At 41.1% G+C, this 22630-nt stretch overlaps 1 protein-coding gene across 1 annotated transcript in view; it reads right to left on the bottom strand.

Moving 5' to 3' along the window:
- Window positions 1–3457: 3457 nt before the first annotated feature.
- Window positions 3458–22630, bottom strand: part of CD226 (CD226 molecule) — a 58321-nt gene continuing 39148 nt past the window's right edge. The window contains exons 3-4 of the mRNA XM_068994014.1: window positions 4624–4971; window positions 3458–3609 (exon numbers count right to left, since the gene is read on the bottom strand). Coding sequence (XP_068850115.1) covers window positions 3458–3609; window positions 4624–4971 — 500 coding nt within the window. The remainder of the gene's footprint in view (window positions 3610–4623; window positions 4972–22630) is intronic.

Here is a 22630-nt window from a genome sequence, read left to right as displayed (position 1 = left end):
GCTGCTTAATGGTTCAATGTCAGGGAATCATTTGAAGCTATATATTCATGAAGATGATGAGATCTGACCAAAACTCTAAAGGAAACGAGGTAACTGTGGTAAGAATGAGTAAATGGGTTAGGAAGAGGAGAGAGTAGGAAGGTGTGAGTGACTGTGGAGGTGGTGACAAGCACAGGCTGACATTCTCATCTGACCAACAACATCTTTCTGCTTCGCCAGGCTACGTGTGCCCAGCCGAGTGGTAGGGGACCTGGGGCCCATCACCAAACTTGTACATGAGCTTGGATCCACATCGGTGCAGGGAAGGGGTTACCTTTTTCTAATTTATATGCCATTTGTAATTTGTCTATCAAACTGTGGGCTCCCATTTGTGGGCCAAAGACCCAGAATGTGACAGTGGCAGTTCATCTGAGAGCTCCCTCGCTGCTGCCCTGACTGTTGCAACCAGCTCTTAGCGAATTCCCTTTGTCTCCAGTGTCTCTTTCTTATTCTATACTATTTGATTGACACATCCTTAAATACTAACTTGTGCCACCTGTGATAAAACACTGAGAGTAACTTTCATTGCTCTTATACAACATCCAGAATTTCACCAAGCTATCATTCAATTGAGATTACCTCCTGTATTAACCCATAACTCAGAATCTCAGCACCAACCTAGTCATTTGATTGCAATCACCTACTCTGTCCATGGGGATTCTTCAGGCAAGAATACTGAAGTGGGTAGCCATTCCCTTATCTGGGGGATCTCCCCAACCCAGGGATCTAACCCGGGTCTCCTGCATCGCAGGCAGGTTCTTTACCATCTGAGCCACCAGCGAAGCCCAACACACACAACTCCTCCTTCCCCACACGTTCTGTGTAAGTCCCCAGATTCTGTTTTAACTCTTTCTTCTGCTCTGATCATCAAAGTCTTATTTGAAACTTAATGGTTCAGCTAAATACCCTCATTAGTGGGAAAAGATCGGAGAAGGATACTTCTTAGCAGAGTTAGAAACAGGTCTTCTCCAGAAACTTTCTGAGAGGACTGCTCTCATGTCTTTGATCCTCCTTCTTTTTATTTTTTTCTATTTTATTTTATTTTTTTATTTGTTTGTTTTTTATACTTTACAATATTGTATTGGTTTTGCCATACATCAACATGAATCTGCCACGGGTGTACACGTGTTCCTAAAATACCTGTAGTCAGAATGCTATTTAGTTAATATTAGAAGACTTCAAAAATCCTTCTGATGAAAGTTAAAATACTTTTCCCATGACTAGTGAAAATCCAGAGGATATTAAGGGTCCAAAATAATTTTGGTCATTGTAAGTATAGCTGCATTTTCCCCTGTTCCTGGCCCTTGGTCTAGACAGGTTTCAAATTCAGAAATCTCAGTCTGGATCCATTTTAGACTATTTACCAGGTCTTGAATACAAAGAAGGGGAAACAAACATTTCATTCAGCAGAGAAAATGCTTCTGCCACTTTCTGCCTCTGTTCAAAATAAGTCAAGGCCTGGATATACGATGTATCAGTTGACATTGTATCATCTATTGGTGGCCTCTCAGTACCTGGTACTTGTCTGAAGATGAACACAAGTGGGCAAAATCAGGGGAAGAGGCATGTGTGCATGTGCGTGTGTGTAAAATACAAGAGTCATGAAAATCTCTTTGGATCGCATAAAAGAAGTTGATGGGAGCTCACAAAAGGATGCCCAGCAGTTTACAAAATCTGTGTCACCATCACCTTTCCCTTGACAGTTGAAATAAATTAGATCACCTCCACATCTCATACCTGTCTCTCTGCTTTCATCCCTACATTGATTTTTGACCAAACAGCCTTAGGACTTGAAATAATCAAATCATATCAAAGAAACACAAGTGATCTATTTTTGCTTTCCATCTGATTATTTTTAACCTTCAATCTTTACTTATAGTTATTTTGAAAAGAAATTAAACCAAAATATTGAGTCAACAGCTATCATCTTCTTCAGTTATAATGTTTTACTAATGGGCCCAGTTGATATTCTTTCAACCTGTCAATTGAATGTCAAAAATCCATCTTTCAAGTATTCAAAACACTTGAACCCTAACTATTCTGATCATTACGTTCAGTCATTTTCAACACTGTCTGTGGCTTATTTACAGAGAAAATAAATAGCTTTGTGCAAGGAATTTAGCCATGTTTGGATAAAGTGAAAGACATTTTTATTAATTATTTAGAGTTAAATAACTGTACCTGCTAAGAATCCATTTTTCTCTAGGATTTCAGATGTTTATAATAACTTTTTCAACATATAAAGGGCAAGATCTTATTTCAGACGTGTTTGAAAATGGTTATGACATTTTCTGAATAGAACATTCTCTTACCCTGGCCTCTGAGAGAAGATTTGTTGTTGTTGTGTTATTGTTTAGTCATCAAGTCACGTTCAATTCTTTGCCACCCCATGGACTGTAGCCTGCCAGGCTCCTCTGTTCATGGGATTTTCCAGGCAAATGTACTGGAGTGAGTGATCATCTCCTTCTTGAGGGGATCTTCCCCACCCAGGGACTGAACCTGCATCTCCTGCATTGGGAGGTGGGTTCTTTATAATTGAGACACCAGAGAAGCCTTAATGATTGCTTTTATTCTTTCTTTCTCTGGCCAGGTGTTAAAAACACTTCTATAATGCAAGAGTATTTCTTTAATGCAAGAAGTATTTTCTCTATATGTATGAAGGAATGGAGTCAACATTTAAAATGAAGAACCTCTGTTAATTTTTCTCCCCTGAATATTTCCTCCCTTCTCAACATTCTATTAACCCTCTAGTTCACTTGAGAACCAAAGAAAGCTTTGATGCCGTCCAAGGTGATCAGATACTGACAACTGCTAACCTCTGGCCAAGAACATCCTTTGCACACACAGCTGCCAGGGCACAGCTGCGGAGGCTGCTGTACACACGAAACCTCCTCTTCTTCCCAAAGCAGGAAGGCGCTCTAAGTAGCAGCGTGAGCAGTGTGTATGCAGCGTGTATGCAGCGTGTATGCAGGAAGGCGCTCTAGGCAGCAGCGTGAGCAGCGTGTATGCAGGGCAGCCACGTCCTAGGAAGCCTCGGCTCAAAAGTCTACACACAGTCCGAAGCACGTGAGGTGGCTGGAAGCACATGAAGGTAATGGAGAAAGGGATATGGGTGGATGGAGAGAAGGAAGGAAGGAGGAAAGGAGGGAAGGAAAGCAGAAAGGAAGGAGAAGAGGGAGGAAAGTAGAGAGTGAAAATACAGTGAAATAAAATTTCTGTGATCAGTAAATATACATTATTTTCTCTGACAGGTTCCTCTTGCCCAGAGGCAGAAGGGGGAGCCTGAGATGGCCTTCCTCCCACTAGGTTATAACTCAGGCCTCTGGACTGACTGCTACACAGGTCCGTACAGGGCTCTCTGTATTTGCACTTCAGCAGGTGCACTTTTTCTTACTCTCACACAGGTTTTAGGGCTTCATTATGACACAGCAGACAACTGACTAATACTAAATAAGCACTGGGCCTTGAGCCGGCTCAGGTGAGAAGCCCTGAAGGTCAGTTTCAAAGCTCCAAGGACAGTCTGTTCCTGCTCCCAGGTCTGAAAACGAGTGAGGGAGCCAAAGCTCTGATCTGGCAAAGGAGCAAGCATGTTACCACACATGTATTACATTCTACTCAATGCTGATTCAGCAGACGCCAATCGAACAACTTCCTGTCATTACTCAGGAGCCACGAAGATGGTAAAACCCAATCACCACCGTCAGCAAGTTTGAACAGAATTGAAAAGTTAGAAATTATATAGCTGAGGGGATTCCCTGGTGGCTCAGTGATAAAGAGTTCGCCCGCCAATGCAGGAGACACAGGTTCGATGCCTAGTCCAGAAAGATCCCGCATGCCAAGGAGCAACTAAGCCTGGGCGCCGCAGCCATTGAGCTGTGCTCTAGAACCCAGGAGCCACAACCACTGAAGCCCCCGCGCCCTGGAGCCCGTGTTCCACACTAGAGGAGCCCTCACGATGAGAAGCCGGCGCGCCACAGCTAGAAATGCTCACTGCCACTCGAGGGAAGCCTGTGCAGCAGCAAAGACCCAGCACAACCAGAAATAAATTGATTAAATTAATTAAAAAAATTTTAAGACCTTTTTAAAAAAGAAATTATATAGTCAAAACGTATTGGGTGTTGATACCACATATTTTTCAGATGCACTGAGTTTTTAAAAAGTTTTTGGAAAGTGACAGATCCAAAAAAATCTGTGATTGATGGATCAGCAAGATAAAGAATAACATTCAGTAACTGACAACTTACCAAGGGTAAGGTGAAGTCGCTCAGTCGTGTCCAACTCTTTGCGACCCTGTGGACTGTAACCTACTAGGCTTCTCCGTCCATGGGATTCTCCAGGCAAGAATACTGGAGTGGATTGCCATTTCCTTCTCCAGGGGATCTTCCCAACCCAGGGATCAAACCCGGGTCTCCCGCATTGGAGGCAGATGCTTTAACCTCTGAGCCACCACGGAAGCCCAACTTACAGAATTCAATCATTAAAGGTATTTTGTATAAGAAAGTCATGAGAAAGACAAAAGAAACTGACCCACAGCACCAGGCTCTCCCCATTTTTGACACGTGGAGATAGGCGCCCCCCACTCACCGTCGGTTACGGTCAATCTTATCACAAAGGTTTCTTTTTCCCCAGTGCTGGCTTTGAAGCCACAGCGGTAGAGTCCTGAATCAGAGCCTATAACATTAGGTATGGTGACAAAGGCCTTTTTCATGTCTTTGTTGCAGTTGCTCAGTATCTGTCTTGGGTACTTGGATGTGTAACTTCTTCCTTGGGACACGTTGCAGCTTATTAAGAGGTCAATCTGCTGGGGCTGGATCTTTTCCCATGACACTTCTTCCAACAGAAGGTTCTCTCGAGGCTCGCATGTGAGCGTGACGTTTTTTCCAGGTTCTGAGACCATCTGGCTATTTGGTGGCCCAGCATCCTCAAAATTGTCTGAAAAGAACAAGCAAGTGATTACATTTTGGTCCTCAAGTTCTTGGATATGAGGGTGGAGATATCCAGAAAGCTCTATGAAAATGATGACTAATGATGTTATTTAACATAGTCTCACTGAGTGTAAATGATACCTTTACAACACATTTTTTATAAGAAAAGGATTTCTGAAAGAGGCCAGAACATAAATAGAAAAGAGGATGTGGTTGTTCACACATATTCAACATTTCCTTGGTTAACCATATAATAGGAACATAACTGAACCCCCTGGAGTTTTTCTTGGTAGTGACCATATCAAAAGGCTCAGTTTCACAAGACCCTTCTGTGGTGATGCTAGGCTGGTGACTCAAACACTTTGAGTGTTTGAGTATCAAATATACAGATTGTAACCTTACTGACCGAGACTCTAATGGTCATTAAAGAGAGCGCAAATCATTTTCACAGAATATATACATAAACTCATCTTTCAGATATACAGGTTGTCTTATGCATAGATAGAGCAATAACCCACATGTGATATGAATTCCTGGAAACCAAGAAAGCTCTCTACTACTTTCCCACCTCCCTATCACCATAGCTGGCATACCCAGCACACAGTGCTCAGGAAATCATTACCAACTATCTAAGTCAGTAGTTCTTATAGTGTGGTCTGAGGACCCTAGGGAGTTCCCGCTCTGAAACCTGCAATAACAAACTCATTTTCACAGTTATATTAAGATTTAACTTACCTTCTTAAATCTTATTATACAAGAATATATCTATTCTTAGAAATTCACTCATCATATAGGAATATACTGATGTTTTCAGAGGCTCTGATGACTAATGGGATATGTACTTATAAACCAGACATGGAACAACAGACTGGTTCAAAATTGGGAAAGGAGTATGTCAAGGCTGTATACTGTCACCCTGCTAATTTAACTTATATGCAGAGTACATCATGTGAAATACCAAGCTGGATGATTCACAAGCTGGAATCAAGATTGCCAGGAGAATTATCAATATGGCATTTCACATGATATACTCTGCATATAAGTTATTTAAAAGTATATCATAGAGCCTCTTGATGAGGGTGAAAGAGGAGAGTGAAAAAGCTGGCTTAAAACTCAACATTCAAAAAACTAAGATCATGGTATCTGGTCCCATCACTTCATGGCAAATAGAAGGGGGAGATGTGGAAGCATGGACATATTTTATTTTCTTGTGCTCCAAAATTACTGCAGATGGTGACTGCAACCATGAAATTAAAAGACACTTGCTTCTTCTAAGGAAAGCTATGACAAACGTAAACAATGTATTAAGAAGTAGAGATGTCACTTTGCCAACAAAGATCCATCTAGTCTAAGCTATGACTTTTCCAGTAGTCATGTAAGGATGTGAGAGTTGGACCATAAAGAAGGCTGAGCACTGAGGAATTGATGCTTCCAATTTGTGGTGCTAGATAAGATTCTTGAGACTCCCTTGGACTATAGGGAAATCAGGCATATCAATCCTAAAGGAAATCAACCCTATCAATCCTAAAGGAAATCAACCCTGAGTATTCATTGGAAGGATTGATATTGAAGCTAAAGCTCCAAAACTTTGCCCACCTGATGCAAAGAACTGACTCATTGGGGAAAAACCCTGATGCCTGTAAAGACTGAAGGCAGGAGGAGAAGGGGGCAACAGAGGATGAGATGGTTGGACAGTATCACTGACTCAATGGACATGAGTTTGAGCAGATTCCAGGAGATAGTGAAGGACAGGGAATCCTGGCATGCTGCAGTCCATGAGGTCTCAAAGAGTTGGACACAACTAAGTGACTGAACAACAACAACAATTTGTAAGTTCTGGTCTTTTCAGTTTTATACCATTTTAATATCTAATATAGTAAATATTGATAGTTATAAGCTATATTAACAAAAGACTCTTTGGAGTCCCTGATAATTTTAAGAGAATAAAGGGAACAAATAATTCTAAAATTTATATGGAACCACAGAGCCAAAACAATCTTGGAAAAGAACAAAGCTGGAGGCATCACACTTCATGATTTCAAACTATTCTATAAAGCTACAGTAATTAAGAATGTGATACATAAAGACATAAATATAGACATATTTCTAAAGAAGACATACACAAGGCCAACAGACACATGAGAAGATTCTCAACATCAACAACCATCAGGGAAATGCAAATCAAAACCACAATGACATAGCTTCTTACACTTGCCAGAATGGCTATTATAAAACAGACAAGAAATAATCAGTATTGGTGAGGATGAAGACAAACGGAAGTCCTTGTACACCGTTGGTGGGAACATAATAAATTGGTATGACCTGTGGAAATAGTACAGAGGTTCCTCAAAAAATTAAAAATGTAACTACAACATGATTCAGCAACCTCACTTTTGGGTATTTATCCAAAGAAAATGAAAGCACTTATTTGAAAAAAATACATGCACCCCTAAATTCACTGCAGCACTATTTACAACAGCCAAGATTATGGAAGCAACTAAAGTGCCCATCAACAGATGAATGGATAAAGAAGATGATGTATATACACACAATGGAATATACTCAGCCATAAAAAGACTAATGAAATCTTGCTCTTTGCAACATCATGGATAGACCTAGAAGGTATCATGCTAAGTGAAATACGTTAGAGAAAGATAAATACTATACGAAAAACAAATGAACAAACAAACCAGAAGCAAACTTATAGATACAGAGAACAAACTGGCAGTTGCTAGTGGGGAAGAAGATGGGGGATTAGGTGAAACAGAGGAAAGGGATTAAGAGGCACCAAATTCCAGTTATAAAATAAACAAACAACAGGTATGTGATGTACAGCATGGAGACTATAGTGCAAGTGAAGTCGCTCAGTCATGTCTGACTCTTTGCAACCCCATGGACTGTAGCCTATCAGGCTCCTCTGTCTATGGGGTTTTCCAGGCAATAGTACTGGAGTGGATTGCCATTTCCTTCTCCAGCGGATCTTCTGGACCCAGGGATGGAACCCAGGTCTCCCACATTGTAGACAGACGCTTTACCGTCTGAGCCACCAAGGAGACTACAGATAATAATATTGTACTGGGAATTCCCTGGTAATCCAGGAGCTAGGACTGCACTCAGCAGTTTCAGTGCTGTGGGCCTAGGTTTAATCCCTGGTTGTGAACAAAGATCCTGCAAGCCACTCAGGGCAGCCAAGTAATCATAATATTGTACTAACTTTGAATGGTGACAGATGAACAAGACTTAGCCTGGTGATCAGTTCGTAACGAACATAAATGTTAAACCACTGTGTTGTACACTTGAAACTAATATTACATGCAAAATATACTTCCAATAAAGAAAAAAAGAGTAGAGATAAGAGGACAGAAAAGGAGAAAGGACACCACTCTTGAAAAAACAATTTGTTATAAAATACAATAAGACATGCCATCTGTGTTAAACTACAATACTCTGTCTATGCAGGTCTCATGTCTGCCGAAAACTAGCTTCCTCCTCAGCGGGTGGATCCATGTGACAAGATGCTGTTGGAAAGAGAAACCACAGCCCCGCAGTTTACAATCCGCAGCCATACAACAATTCCCAGAGCTAACACTCCAGACGGAAAACACTTCCTCTCCAAGCAAGACGACCCGACACCAGGGGAAAAAAAGAAAGGGAGAACATGCATGAGAAGAAAATAAAAGCTTAACGGAAACAAAGGAGAACTGAAATTCAGACAGGGGGAGGAAGGTATGAGAAAAGAGAAGGAAACGTGGGGCAGTATAAATAAAAGGCTCCACCAGAGAGGGGGCCCTGTGTTGGGAGAAATGAAAGAACAGAAACACAATTTTAACAAAAAAGAGCAACAGAAACTTTCTGCGAGCCGTGCAGAGCTGGGAAGTAAGAGGCCCATGTGCTCTTGCCGCGGTTCAGCTGTCTGTTGTCAGGGCCAAAGCCCGTGTTTGTTTCGCTTTGTTTTCCTCTGTGGGTCTCACTCAGGGTCTCAGGTGGACAGACCCCTCAGGGAGCAGGCAAAGGGAGGTTTTCACAGCACAGGCCCTGTGTAAGGACCTGACCCACCTGTCACTAGACACAAACTGGACTGAAGGCCAAGGCCCCCATCGCAGAGGCAGGCAACTCTGCAGCACAGACTCATCCCCATTGACCTCTGCCGATGAACCAAACAGCTGACTGGTGTCCCGTGAGAATCCAGACCCCGAGGAGGGCTGCAGAGCCTGCCTTGCCCGCAGGCTTGCTGGAGCCCAGGCCACCTGGTCCCCCTGCTCAGCACATGTAAAGCTACATGGAACGACCCTGAAAGCAACAAGCAGAGAGACCCCACAAGCCCGAGACGACCCGGCAGCTGGACGTGCTTGGAACTGGAAAGGGAATCTGGGATCAAAATGACATCATTAAAAGGGAAGGAAGAGTTTGATTAAAAATAGAAACAAAAAATAATAAAAACTGTTAATTTTATATGTATTTTAGTTACATATTGATCTGTAGTGCACACGTAGAATAGTCTGTGTTGTCTTTTGTTTGAAAGACTAGTTTTTAGAACAGTTTATGGTTCACAACAAAATTGAGAGGAAGATACTTCCCTGCCTTTGTATGTGTGTGTGTGTGTGTACACACACACAGCCTCCCTCATTATCAACATCACACAGAGAATGATAACATCTTTTGCCAAGGCTGAACCCACAATGACACATGATAATCACACAAAATCCATCATTTACCTTAGAGTTAACTCTTGGTGTTGCACATTCTACAGTTTGGACAATGTGTAAAGACATGTATCCATAATTACCATGCCATGTAGAGTTTCCCTGTTCTAAAACCCTCCATGTGCTTCTAATAACCCCTCAGTCCTGGAAACCACTGAGCTTTTTAGGGCCTCAGGGTTTTAACTTTTCTAGAGTGTCATACACTTGGAATCCTACATCTGTAGTCTTTTCCCAGGGCTTTCCTCATGGCTCAAATGGTAAAGAATCTGCCCACAGTGCAAGAGACCTGGGTTCCATCCCAGGGTTGGGAAGATCCCCTGGGGAAGGAAATGGCACCCCACTCCAGTATTCTTTCCTGGAGAATCCCATTGACAGGAGCCTGGCAGGCTACAGTCCATGGGGCAGCAAAGAGTCAGGCACAACTGAGCGACTAACACTTTCATTTTTCTTTCACTTAGTAATATCGATTGAAGTTTCCCCTGTGTCTTTGCATGGTTTGATAGCTCATTTCTTTTTAGTACTAAACAATATTTCATCATCAGGATGTACCACAGTGCCATTCACCTACTGAAGGACATCTTAGTTTATTCTAAGTTTGGGAACTCAGGAATAAAGCTGCTATAAACAACAGTGCACAGGTTTTCACGTGGATATAAGCTTTCAGTTCCTTTGGGCAAACATCAAGAAGCAAGACTGTTGGACTGAATGGCAAGAGTACGTTTAGTTGTATAAGGACTGACCGTCTTCCTCAGTGGCTACACCGTTTTGCATGGAAACCAGCAATGAATGAGAATTCCTGAGTGAATGAGCTCCACTTTCTGGCCAGCATTGGGTATGCTCAGTGTTCTGGCTTTTGGCCATTCTAATAGGTTTGTCGATGTGTTGCTTTCATATGATTTTTTTTTTTTATTCTAGAATAACATGATGAAATCCTCTGCACTTTGTCTGTGTTTTCCCTGGCAGGGTAATGGATCATTTCTAAAAATTACTTCAGTGCTTCACTGCCGTTTCCAAGCACCATTCAGTCCCTGGGCACCACCCACGTTCCTGGGTGCCGCTGGGCATCCCACTGCTGCCTGCCCACCATCACATGCCAGCCACTCACCATCCTCCCCCACAGTCCTCACTGGTTCTGCCTGCAATGTGAGCAGCTCTGCCACAAAAGTCACCAACCTCACAAAACCCTGAGTTTTGTTTTACTTCAAACTTCATAAACCCAGACCTTCATTTACCATTCTATCCTTAGGACCTAGAACAGTGCTTGGCATAGAGTAAAACTCAACTGATAGTTTTCTAACAACAACAACAAAATTTGCAGTTTCACTTGGCAGACAATATGTAATGTGTATCTGTTGATAATATTAAGAAATGTGCTTAGTATCACATTTAGAACGCCTAAATGAATTAATAGGGCTTCCCAGATTGCTCAGTGGTAAAGAATCTTCCAGCCAATGCAGGAGACGAAGATGTGATCCCTGGGTGGAGAAGATCCCCTGGAGAAGGAAACGGCACCCCACTCCAGTATTCTTGCCTTGATAATCCCATGGATAGAGGATCCTGGCGGGCTACAGTCCATGGCATGACGAGTTGGGCACAACTTATCAACTAAATAACAACAACAAAATGAATTAATGTTTCCCAGCAACCATTATCCATGTTGACAAATTCACAACAAAGGCACTGGAGTCGCCACAACGCCACCCTGGAAGTAGCAGCCTTGCCCAAATGATCAAACCTGACTGTGATCAAGCCTCTTAATCTAAGGACCAATTTGCAGAACTACAAAGTGCAGAGAGACATGCCACGTGACACCCTGGCCAACACTCCAGGGGAAGACGGGAAACAGAGAACTCCTCGGCACTGAGCAAGGTCTCCCCCGGCCCTGAAAGCCTGCTTTGCACACTGACCCTTTGCTTCCCCATCCGTTCCGAATTCTGCAGGGCATCCGCTGCTCCAGACTCCGCCTGCTCAGTTCTGACATGAGCTTCAGCACAGGGGCACCAGGCCCCACGCTACTCAAGGCACCCACACTCTTGATCCTCAGAACTGAACGCTCAACACCCTGGAAATGACTTGGCTTCGCTGACCCCACACCTTTCTGCTTTTCCCTTCTCCTTCCTCACCTGCCCTGGCCTCCTTCCCTCTTTCTTTACTGGTTTTTTAAAACATCATTGTCCTCCCAGGATTCCACTGCTCTCCCCTCTGCACTCACCATCCCTGGATCATCCCACCCACCCTCCCAAGAAAGGCCATATCCGTAACCCCTGGTCAGTCAGACCTCTCCCCATGGCAGAGCCTGAGACAACACTTTCTCCTGCTGAGGTTTCCAACAGGCTAAAAATTCAACAGCCAGAATGGCCTGAAGCTTTCTGCAAGAGCACCGCATTTTTAAAATATTTTATTTTTAATTGGAAGATGATTGCTATACAATGTGGTATTGGTTTCTGCCATACACTTATGTGTAGGACCTATGGATCAGCCATAGGTATACATGTGTCTTCTCCCTTTTGAACCTCCCTCCCACCTCCCTCCCCATCCCACCCCTCTAGGTTGTCACAGAGCACCAGGCTGAGCTCCCTATGTCATACAGAAGACGCTGCCTTTACACCAGCTAGTGAGAAGTGAGCAGAGCAGAAGCCTTGTGTACTCCCAACTGCACCGCAACTATGTGTGTGCTCAGTTGAGTACTTCTCTAAAACCTCGCCAATAGAAAGTGTCCCCTACAAATGCAAGATAAAATGTTAACTGCATGGGACTGTGGAAGTATTCTTAAGTGACCTGAGATAGAATTCTCAAAAATAAGCAAGCAGGGACTTGTGGGCCAGTGACTGAGGTTTCATGCTTCCAATGCAGGAGGTACAGGTTTGATCCCTGGTCAGGGAACTAAGATTTCACATGCCATGCAGTGAGGTCAAACTAAATTTTTTAATTATAAAATTTTAAAAAATAAAAACAAGCAATCACTAACAGAACACATCTTAAAAGTTGTCAGCACAGGAAAATTTTAAATTCTGTGTATACATAGGGTGATGATTTTACAGTATGTACAAATATCAAATCATTATGCTGCACATCTGAAGCTAACATAATGCTATATGCCAACTGTATCTCAATAGTTAACTAATTAAAGCAGTGTAAAAGGCAAGAAAAAGAAACAGAATCTCAAGGACTCCCCTGGTGGTCCAGTTGTTAAGAATCCAGGCTTCCAGTGCAGGGAGCATAGGTTTGATTCCCGGTCAGGGAACTATGATCCCGCATGGCATGCAGTGTGGTCAAAAAAATTGAAAATAAAGAAATAAATAGGGGTGGTTCTAACATGGCAGAGGAATAGGACGGCGAGACCACTTTCTCCCCCACAAATTCATCAAAAGAACATTTAAATGCTGAGTAAATTCCACAAAACAACTTCTGAATGCCAACAGAGGACATCAGGCACCCAGAAAAGCAGCCCATTGTCTTCGAAAGGAGGTAGGAAAAAACATAAAAGATAAAAAGAGAGACAAAAGAGGTAGGGATGGAGCTCTGTCCCGGGAAGGGAGTCTTAAAAAAGAGAGAAGTTTCCAAACACCAGGAAACACTCTCACTGCCGAGTCTGTGGCGAGCCTTGGAACCACAGAGGGCAACATAACCGGGAGGAGAAGTAAGTAACCAATTAAAACCCACAGATTATGTGCCCAATGGTAACACCCCCCCAGCAGAGAAGCAGTGCAGACGTCCGCACTCACCACTAGCAAGCAGGGGCTGGACAGGGAGGCGCGGGCTGCATTGTTTAGAGTAAGGACTGGGCCTGAATGCCTCGAGGGCAGTCTGAGGGAACTAACAGGGTAGCGAACCAGACTGTGGGATAGCTACCATGTGAAAAGCCCTAACCTAAGACACCGCCAGGCCCACTCACAGAACAAAGGACTGAGCAGAGCTAGCCCGACCCATACCCCTGCCTGGTAACAGGCAGTCGAGGGCAGCCAGAGCCAGAAGGGGGCAATCACGGCCCCAGAGAGGCATTATCTACCAAACTGCAAGCAGGCTTCATTGCTAACCAAGACTTCTTGGGATTCTGGACGGTCAACATCTGCCTGAGAAGACGTCCTGGTTGTACACCCAGAAAATCAAGCAGCGTGGATGGGGGAGGTGAGAAGTCTCAGCAACTGTGCTCACCAAACACCTGGTTACCTGAGCTGCTCGGACTTGGGAAGGTCACAAACAGCAGGCCCAACCGAGTCTGCACCTCTGAGGACTACCCAAATTCCTGAACCTGAGCAGCTTACACCTGGGAAGTGCATGCAACCCAGGGCTGGCCTCAGACAGTTCCCAGCAGAGCAACCTAGAGCCTAAGCAGTGTAGACAGGGAAAGCACACACTCTGTGAGCCGGGGCAAACCCAGTGTAGCCAAGACACTGCAAGCACTCCCAGTGTTATTCATTTGCAATATCCCTCCCTCCCCACAGCACGACTGAACAAGTGAGCCTAAAAAGTGTCCACCACCGCCCCCTTGTGTCAGGGTGGAAATTAGACACTGAAGAGACCAGCAAACAGAAGAAGCTAAAATAGAGGGAACCTCCTTGGAAGTGACAGGTGCAACAGATTAAACCCTGTAGTTAGTACCGATTACATAGGAAGGGGCCTATAGTTCTTGAGAAATATAAGCCGGATCAAGGAACTATCCAAAAATGAACTGACCCCACACTGCCCACAAGAACACCAGAGAAAGTCCTAGATATATTTTTACTATTTGTATGATCATTCTTTCATTTTTTTTATTTTTTTTTTAATTTTTAAGTCCTCTATTACTCCTTTAATTTTCATTTTTATAACCTAATATTGCTTTGCAAAAAAAATAAGACCCTATTTTTTAAAGCAAACTTCATATATATATATTTTATAATTCTTGTGACTTTGTTTTCTTTTTTTTCTTTAATATTGTATTTTTGAAAATCCAACCTCTACTCTAGATTTTTAATCTTTGCTTTTTGGTATTTGTTATCAATTTTGTTCCTTTAAGAACCCAATCTTATTACCCATTTTTACTTGGGAGCGAGATCACTGGCCTGATTGCTCTCTCCCCCTTTGGATTCTCCTTTTTCTCCACCAGGTAACCTCCATCTCCTCCCTCCCCCTTCTCTTCTCTACCCAACTCTGTGAATCTCATTATGTGTTCCGGACTGTGGAGAACACTTAGGGAACTGATTACTGGCTGGATCTGTCTCTCTCCTCAAAAGGAAAGATGAGAGAGGAGGAAAGAGGAAAGAGGAGGATAAAGGATTCCCCCCTTTATCCTCCTGGCCATGCTCTGTCTCCTTCCTCCCTCTTCTCTGCTCTGTATAACTCTGAACATCTCTCAGCAGTCCAGACTGTGGAGAGCACACAGGGAAGTGATTACTGGCTAGCTTGCTCTCTCCCCTTTTGATTCCCCCTCTTCTCCTCCTAGTCACATCTATCACCCTCCTCCCTCTTCTCTTCTCCATGTAACCCTGCGTACCTCTCCAGGTGTCCCTCACTGTGGAGAAACTTTTCATCATTAACCTAGATGTTTTATCATTGGTGCTGTATAGATGGAGAAGTCTCGAAGCTACTGTAAAAATAAGACTGAAAACCACAAGCAGGAGGCTTAAGTCCAAATTCTGAGAACACCAGAGAACTCCTGACTCCAGGGAATATTAATCGACAGGAGCTCATTAAACGCCTCCATACCTACACTGAAACCAAGCACCACCCAAGGGCCAACAAGTTCCAGAGCAAGACATACCATGCAAATTCTCCAGCAACACAGGAACACAGCCCTGAGCTTCAACATACAGGCTGCCCAAAGTCACTCCAAACCCATTGACATCTCATAACTCATTACTGGACACTTCATTGCACTCCAGAAAGAAGAAATCCAGCTCCACCCACCATAACACTGACACAAGCTTCCCTAACCAGGAAACCTTGACAAGCCACCCATAGAAGAACCCCACCCACAGTGAGGAAACTCCACAATAAAGAGAACTCCACAAACTGCCAGAATACAGAAAGGCCACCCCAAACACAGCCCAATATAAACAAGATGAAGAGACAGAGGAATACCCAGCAGGTAAAGGAATAGGATAAATGCCCACCAAACCAAACAAAAGAGGAAGAGATAGGGAATCTACCTGATAAAGAATTATAACTAATGATAGTGAAAATGATTCAAAATCTTGAAAACAAAATGGAATCACAGATAAACAGCCTGGAGACAAGGATTGAGAAGATGTAAGAAAGGTTTAACAAGGACCTTGAAGAAATAAAAAAGAGTCAATATATAATGAATAATGCAATAAATGAGATCAAAAACACTCTAGAGGGAACCAATAGAGAATAATGGATGCAGAAGATAGGATTAATGAAGTAGAAGATAGAATGGTAGAAATAAATGAATCAGAGAGGAAAAAAGAAAATGAATTAAAAGAAATGAGGACAATTTCAGAGACCTCTGGCACAATGTTAAATGCCCCAACATTCGAATCATAGGAGTCCCAGAAGAAGAACACAAAAAGAAAGACCATGAGAAAATACTTGAGGAGATAATAGTTGAAAACTTCCCTAAAATGGGGAAGGAAATAATCACCCAAGTCCAAGAAACCCAGAGAGTCCCAAACAGGATAAACCCAAGGCGAAACACCCCAAGACACATATTAATCAAATTAACAAAGATCAAACAGAAAGAACAAATATTAAAAGCAGCAAGGGAAAAACAACATATAACACACAAGGGGATTCCCATAAGGATAACAGCTGATCTTTCAATAGAAACTCTTCAGGCCAGGAAGGAATGGCAGGACATACTTAAAGTGATGAAAGAAAATAACCTACAGCCAAGATTACTGTACCCAGCAAGGATCTCATTCAAATATGAAGGAGAAATCAAAAGCTTTATAGACAAGCAAAAGCTGAGAGAATTCAGTACCACCAAACCAGCTCTCCAACAAATGCTAAAGGATCTTCTCTAGACAGGAAACACAAAAAGGGTGTATAACCTCAAACCCAAAACAATAAAGTAAATGGCAATGGGATCATACTTATCAATAATTACCTTAAATGTAAATGGATTACATGCCCCAACCAAAAGACAAAGACTGGCTGAATGGATACAAAAATAAGACCACTATATATGTTGTCTACAAGAGACCCACCTCGAAACAAGGGCTGCATACAGACTGAAAATGAAGGGCTGGAAAAAGATATACCATGCAAATAGAGACCAAAAGAAAGCAGGAGTAGCAATACTCATATCAGATTAAAAAAATAGACTTTAAAACAAAGACTGTGAAAAAAGACAAAGAAGGCCACTACATAATGATCAAAGGATCAATCCAAGAAGAAGATATAACAATTATAAATATATATGCACCCAACATAGGAGCACCGCACTATGTAAGACAAATGCTAACAAGTATGAAAGGGGAAATTAACAATAACACAATAATAGTGGTAGACTTTAATACCCCACTCACACCTATGGACAGATCAACTAAACAGAAAATTAACAAGGAAACACAAATTTTAATGATACAATAGACCAGTTAGACCTAATTGATATCTATAGGACATTTCACCCCAAAACAATGAATTTCACCTTTTTCTCAAGCGCACGTGGAACCTTCTCCAGGATAGATCACATCCTGGGCCATAAATCTAGCCTTGGTAAATTCAAAAAAATTGAAATCATTCCAAGCATCTTTTCTGACCACAATACAGTAAGATTAGATCTCAATTACAGGAGAAAACCTATTAAAAATTCCAACATATGGAGGCTGAACAACACACTGCTGAATAACCAACAAATCACAGAAGAAATCAAAAAAGAACTCAAATTATGCATAGAAATGAATGAAAATGAAAACACAACAACCCAAAACCTGTGGAACACTGTAAAAGCAGTGCTAAGAGGAAGGTTTGTAGCAATACAGGCATAACTCAAGAAACAAGAAAAAAGTCAAATAAATTACTTAACTCTACACTTAAAGCAACTAGAAAAGGAAGAAATGAAGAACCAGTAGAAGGAAAGACATCTTAAAAATTAGGGCAGAAATAAATGCAAAAGAAACAGAAGAGACCATAGCAAAAATCAACAAAGCCAAAAGCTGGTTCTTTGAGAGGATAAATAAAATTGACAGACCATTAGCCAGACTCATCAAGAAACAAAAGGAGAAAAATCAAATCGATAAAATTAGAAATGAAAACGGAGAGATCACAACAGACAACACAGAAATACAGAGGATCATAAGAGACTACTATCAGCAATTACATGCCAATAAAATGGACAACGTGGAAGAAATGGACAAATTCTCAGAAAAGTACAACTTTCCCAAACTGAACCATGAAGAAATAGAAAATCTTAACAGACCCATCACAAGCATGGAAATTGAAGCTGTAATCAGAAATCTTCCAGCAAACAAAAGCCCAGGTCCAGATGGCTTCACAGCTGAATTCTACCAAAAATTTAGAGAAGAGCTAACACCTATCCTACTCAAACTCTTCCAGAAAATTGCAGAAGACAGTAAATTTCCAAACTCCTTCTATGAGGCCACCATCACCCTAATCCCAAAACCTAACAAAGATGCCACAAAAAAAGAAAACTACAGGCCGATATCACTGATGAACATAGATGCAAAAATCCTCAACAAAATTCTAGCAATCAGAATCCAACAACACATTAAAAAGATCATACACCATGACCAAGTGGGCTTTATCCCAGGGATACAAGGATTCTTCAAAATCCACAAATCAATCAATGTAATATACCACATTAAAAAATTGAAAAACAAAAGCCATATGATTATCTCAATAGATGCAGAGAAAGCCTTTGACTAAATTCAACATCCATTTACGATCAAAACTCTCCAGAAAGCAGGAACAGAAAGAACGTACCTCAACATAATAAAAGTCATATATGACAAACCCACAGCAAACATTATCCTCAATGGTGAAAAATTGAAAGCATTTCCCCTAAAGTCAGGAACAAGACAAGGGTGCCCACTTTCACTGCTACTATTCAACATAGTTTTGGAAGTTTTGGCCATAGCAAAAAAAGAAATAAAAGGAATCCAAATTGGAAAAGAAGAAGTAAAACTCTCACTGTTTGAAGATGACATGATCCTCTACATAGAAAACCCTAAAGACTCCACCAGAAAATTACTAGCGCTAATCAATGAATATAGTAAGGTTGCAGGATATAAAATCAACACACAGAAATCCCTTGCATTCCTATACACTAATAATGAGAAAGTAGAAAAAGAAATTAAGGAAACAATTCCATTCACCATTGCAATGAAAAGAATAAAATACTTAGGAATATATCTACCTAAACAAACTAAAGACCTATATATAGAAAACTATAAAACACTGATGAAAGAAATCAAAGAGGACACTAATAGGTGGAGAAATATACCATGTTCATGGATCGGAAGAATCAATATAGTGAAAATGAGGATACTACCCAAAGCAATTTACAAATTCAATGCACTCCCTATCAAGCTACCAATGGTATTTTTCACAGAGTGAGAACAAATAATTTCAAGATTTGTATGGAAATACAAAAAACCTCGAATTGCCAAAGCAATCTTGAGAAAGAAGAATGGAACTGGAGGAATCAACTTGCCTGACTTCAGGCTCTACTACAAAGCCACAGTCATCAAAACAGTATGGTACTGGCACAAAGACAGACATATAGATCAATGGAACAAAATAGAAATCCCAGAGATAAATCCACACACATATGGACACCTTATCTTTGACAAAGGAGGCAAGAATATACAATGGAGTAAAGACAATCTCTTTAACAAGTGCTGCTGGGAAAACTGGTCAACCACTTGTAAAAGAATGAAACTAGATCACTTTCTAACACCACACACAAAAGTAAACTCAAAATGGATTAAAGATCTAAATGTAAGACCAGAAACTATAAAACTCCTAGAGGAGAACATAGGCAAAACCCTCTCCGACATAAATCACAGCAGGATCCTCTATGATCCACCTCCCAGAATTCTGGAAATAAAAGCAAAAATAAACAAATGGGATCTAATTAAAATTAAAAGCTTCTGCACAACAAAGGAAAATATAAGCAAGGTGAAAAGACAGCCTTCTGAATGGGAGAAAATAATAGCAAATGAAGCAACTGACAAACAACTAATCTCAAAAATATACAAGCAACTTATGCAGCTCAATTCCAGAGAAATAAACGACCCAATCAAAGAGTGGGCCAAAGAACTAAATAGACATTTCTCCAAAGAAGACATACAGATGGCTAACAAACACATGAAAAGATGCTCAACATCACTCATTATCAGAGAAATGCAAATCAAAACCACAATGAGGTACCACTTCACACCAGTCAGAATGGCTGTGATCCAAAAATCTGCAAGCAATAAATGCTGGAGAGGGTGTGGAGAAAAGGGAACCCTCCTACATGTTGGTGGGAATGCAAACTAGTACAGCCACTATGGAGAACAGTGTGGAGATTCCTTAAAAAATTGCAAATAGAACTACCTTATGACCCAGCAATCCCACTGCTGGGCATACACACCGAGGAAACCAGAATTGAAAGAGACACATGTATCCCAATGTTCATCGCAGCACTGTTTATAATAGCCAGGACATGGAAACAACCTAGATGTCCATCAGCAGATGAATGGATAAGAAAGCTGTGGTACATATACACAATGGAGTATTACTCAGCCGTTAAAAAGAATTCATTTGAATCAGTTCTGATGAGATGGATGAAACTGGAGCCGATTATACAGAGTGAAGTAAGCCAGAAAGAAAAACACCAATACAGTATACTAACACATATATATGGAATTTAGAAAGATGGCAATGACGACCCTGTATGTAAGACAGGAAAAAAGACACAGCTGTGTATAACGGACTTTTGGACTCAGAGGGAGAGGGAGGGGGTGGGATGATTTGGGAGAATGGCATTCTATCATATATACTATCATGTAAGAATTGAATCGCCAGTCTATGTCTGACGCAGGATACAGCATGCTTGGGGCTGGTGCATGGGGATAACCCAGAGAGATGTTATGGGGAGGGAGGTGGGAGGGGGGTTCATGTTTGGGAACACATGTAAGAATTAAAGATTTTAACATTAAAAAAAAAAAAGAAGAAAAAAAGAAATGGTAGTTAGAAAAGATAAATAAATAAATAAACAATGAAGTAAATCAGAAAGAAAAATACTAACATAGTATATTAATGTATATATATGGAATTTAGAAAGATGATAATGATGACCCTATATGCAAGACAGCAAAAGAGACACAGATGTAGAAAACAGACTTTTGGACTCTGTGGGAGAAGGCGAGGTTGGGATTATTTGTGAAAATAGCTTTGAAACATGCATATTACCATATGTGAAATAGACTGCCAGCCCAGGTTCAATGGATAAGACAGGGGGATCAGGGAGGGTTCACTGGGATGACCATGAGGGATGGGATGGGGAGGGAGGAGGGAGTAGGGTTCAGGATGGGGAACACATATACACCCATGGCTGATTCATGTCAATGTGTGGCAAAAACCACTACAATATTGTAATGTAATTAGCCTCAAATTAAAGTAAATAAATAATTTTTTAAAAAAATCAACACAGAAATCCCTTGCATTCCTATACACTAATAATGAGAAAATAGAAAGAGAAATTAAGGAAACAATTCCATTCACCATTGCAACGAAAAGAATAAAATACTTAGGAATATATCTACCTAAACAAACTAAAGACCTATATATAGAAAACTATAAAACACTGGTGAAAGAAATCAAAGAGGACACTAATAGATGGAGAAATATACCATGTTCATGGATCGGAAAATCAATATAGTGAAAATAAATATACTACCCAAAGCAATCTATAGATTCAATGCACTCCCTATCAAGCTACCAATGGTATTTTTCACAGAGTGAGAACAAATAATTTCAAGATTTGTATGGAAATACAAAAAACTTCGAATGGCCAAAGCAATCTTGAGAAAGAAGAATGGAACTGGAGGAATCAACCTGCCTGACTTCAGACTCTACTACAAAGCCACAGTCATCAAGACAGTATGGTACTGGCACAAAGACGGAAATATAGATTAATGGAACAAAATAGAAAGCCCAGAGATAAATCCACGCACCTATGGACACCTTATCTTTGACAAAGGAGGCAAGAATATACAATGGAGTAAAGACAATCTCTTTAACAAGTGGTGCTGGGAAAACCGGTCAACCACTTGTAAAAGAATGAAACTAGAACACTTTTTAACACCATACACAAAAATAAACTCAAAGTGGATTAAAGATCTAAATGTAAGACCAGAAACTATAAAACTCCTAGAGGAGAACATAGGCAAAACACTCTCCAACATAAATCACAGCAGGATCCTCTATGACCCACCTCCCGAAATATTGGAAATAAAAGCAAAAATAAACAAATGGGACCTAATTAAAATTAAAAGCTTCTGCACAACAAAGGAAGCTATAAGCAAGGTGAAAAGACAGCCTTCAGAATGGGAGAAAATAATAGCAAATGAAGCAACTGACAAAGGATTAATCTCAAAAATATATAAGCAACTTATGCAGCTCAATTCCAGAAAAATAAATGACCCAATCAAAAAAATGGGCCAAAGAACTAAACAAACATTTCTCCAAAGAAGACATACAGATGGCTAACAAACACACGAAAAGATGTTCAACATCACTCATTATCAGAGAAATGCAAATCAAACCCACAATGAGGTACCATTTCACGCCAGTCAGAATGGCTGCTATCCAAAAGCCTACAAGCAATAAATACTGGAGAGTGTGTGGAGAAAAGGGAACCCTCTTACACTGTTGGTGGAAATGCAAACTAGTATAGCCACTATGGAAAACAGTGTGGAGATTCCTTAAAAAACTGGAAATAGAACTGCCATACGACCCAGCAATCCCACTGCTGGGCATACACACCGAGGAAACCAGAATTGAAGGAGA

This window comes from Capricornis sumatraensis, chromosome 21 (genome assembly GCF_032405125.1).
Source record: "Capricornis sumatraensis isolate serow.1 chromosome 21, serow.2, whole genome shotgun sequence".
Taxonomy (NCBI): domain Eukaryota; kingdom Metazoa; phylum Chordata; class Mammalia; order Artiodactyla; family Bovidae; genus Capricornis; species Capricornis sumatraensis.
The sequence above is the reverse complement of the archived record's forward strand: the minus strand, read 5'-3'. Positions and strand labels throughout refer to the sequence as shown.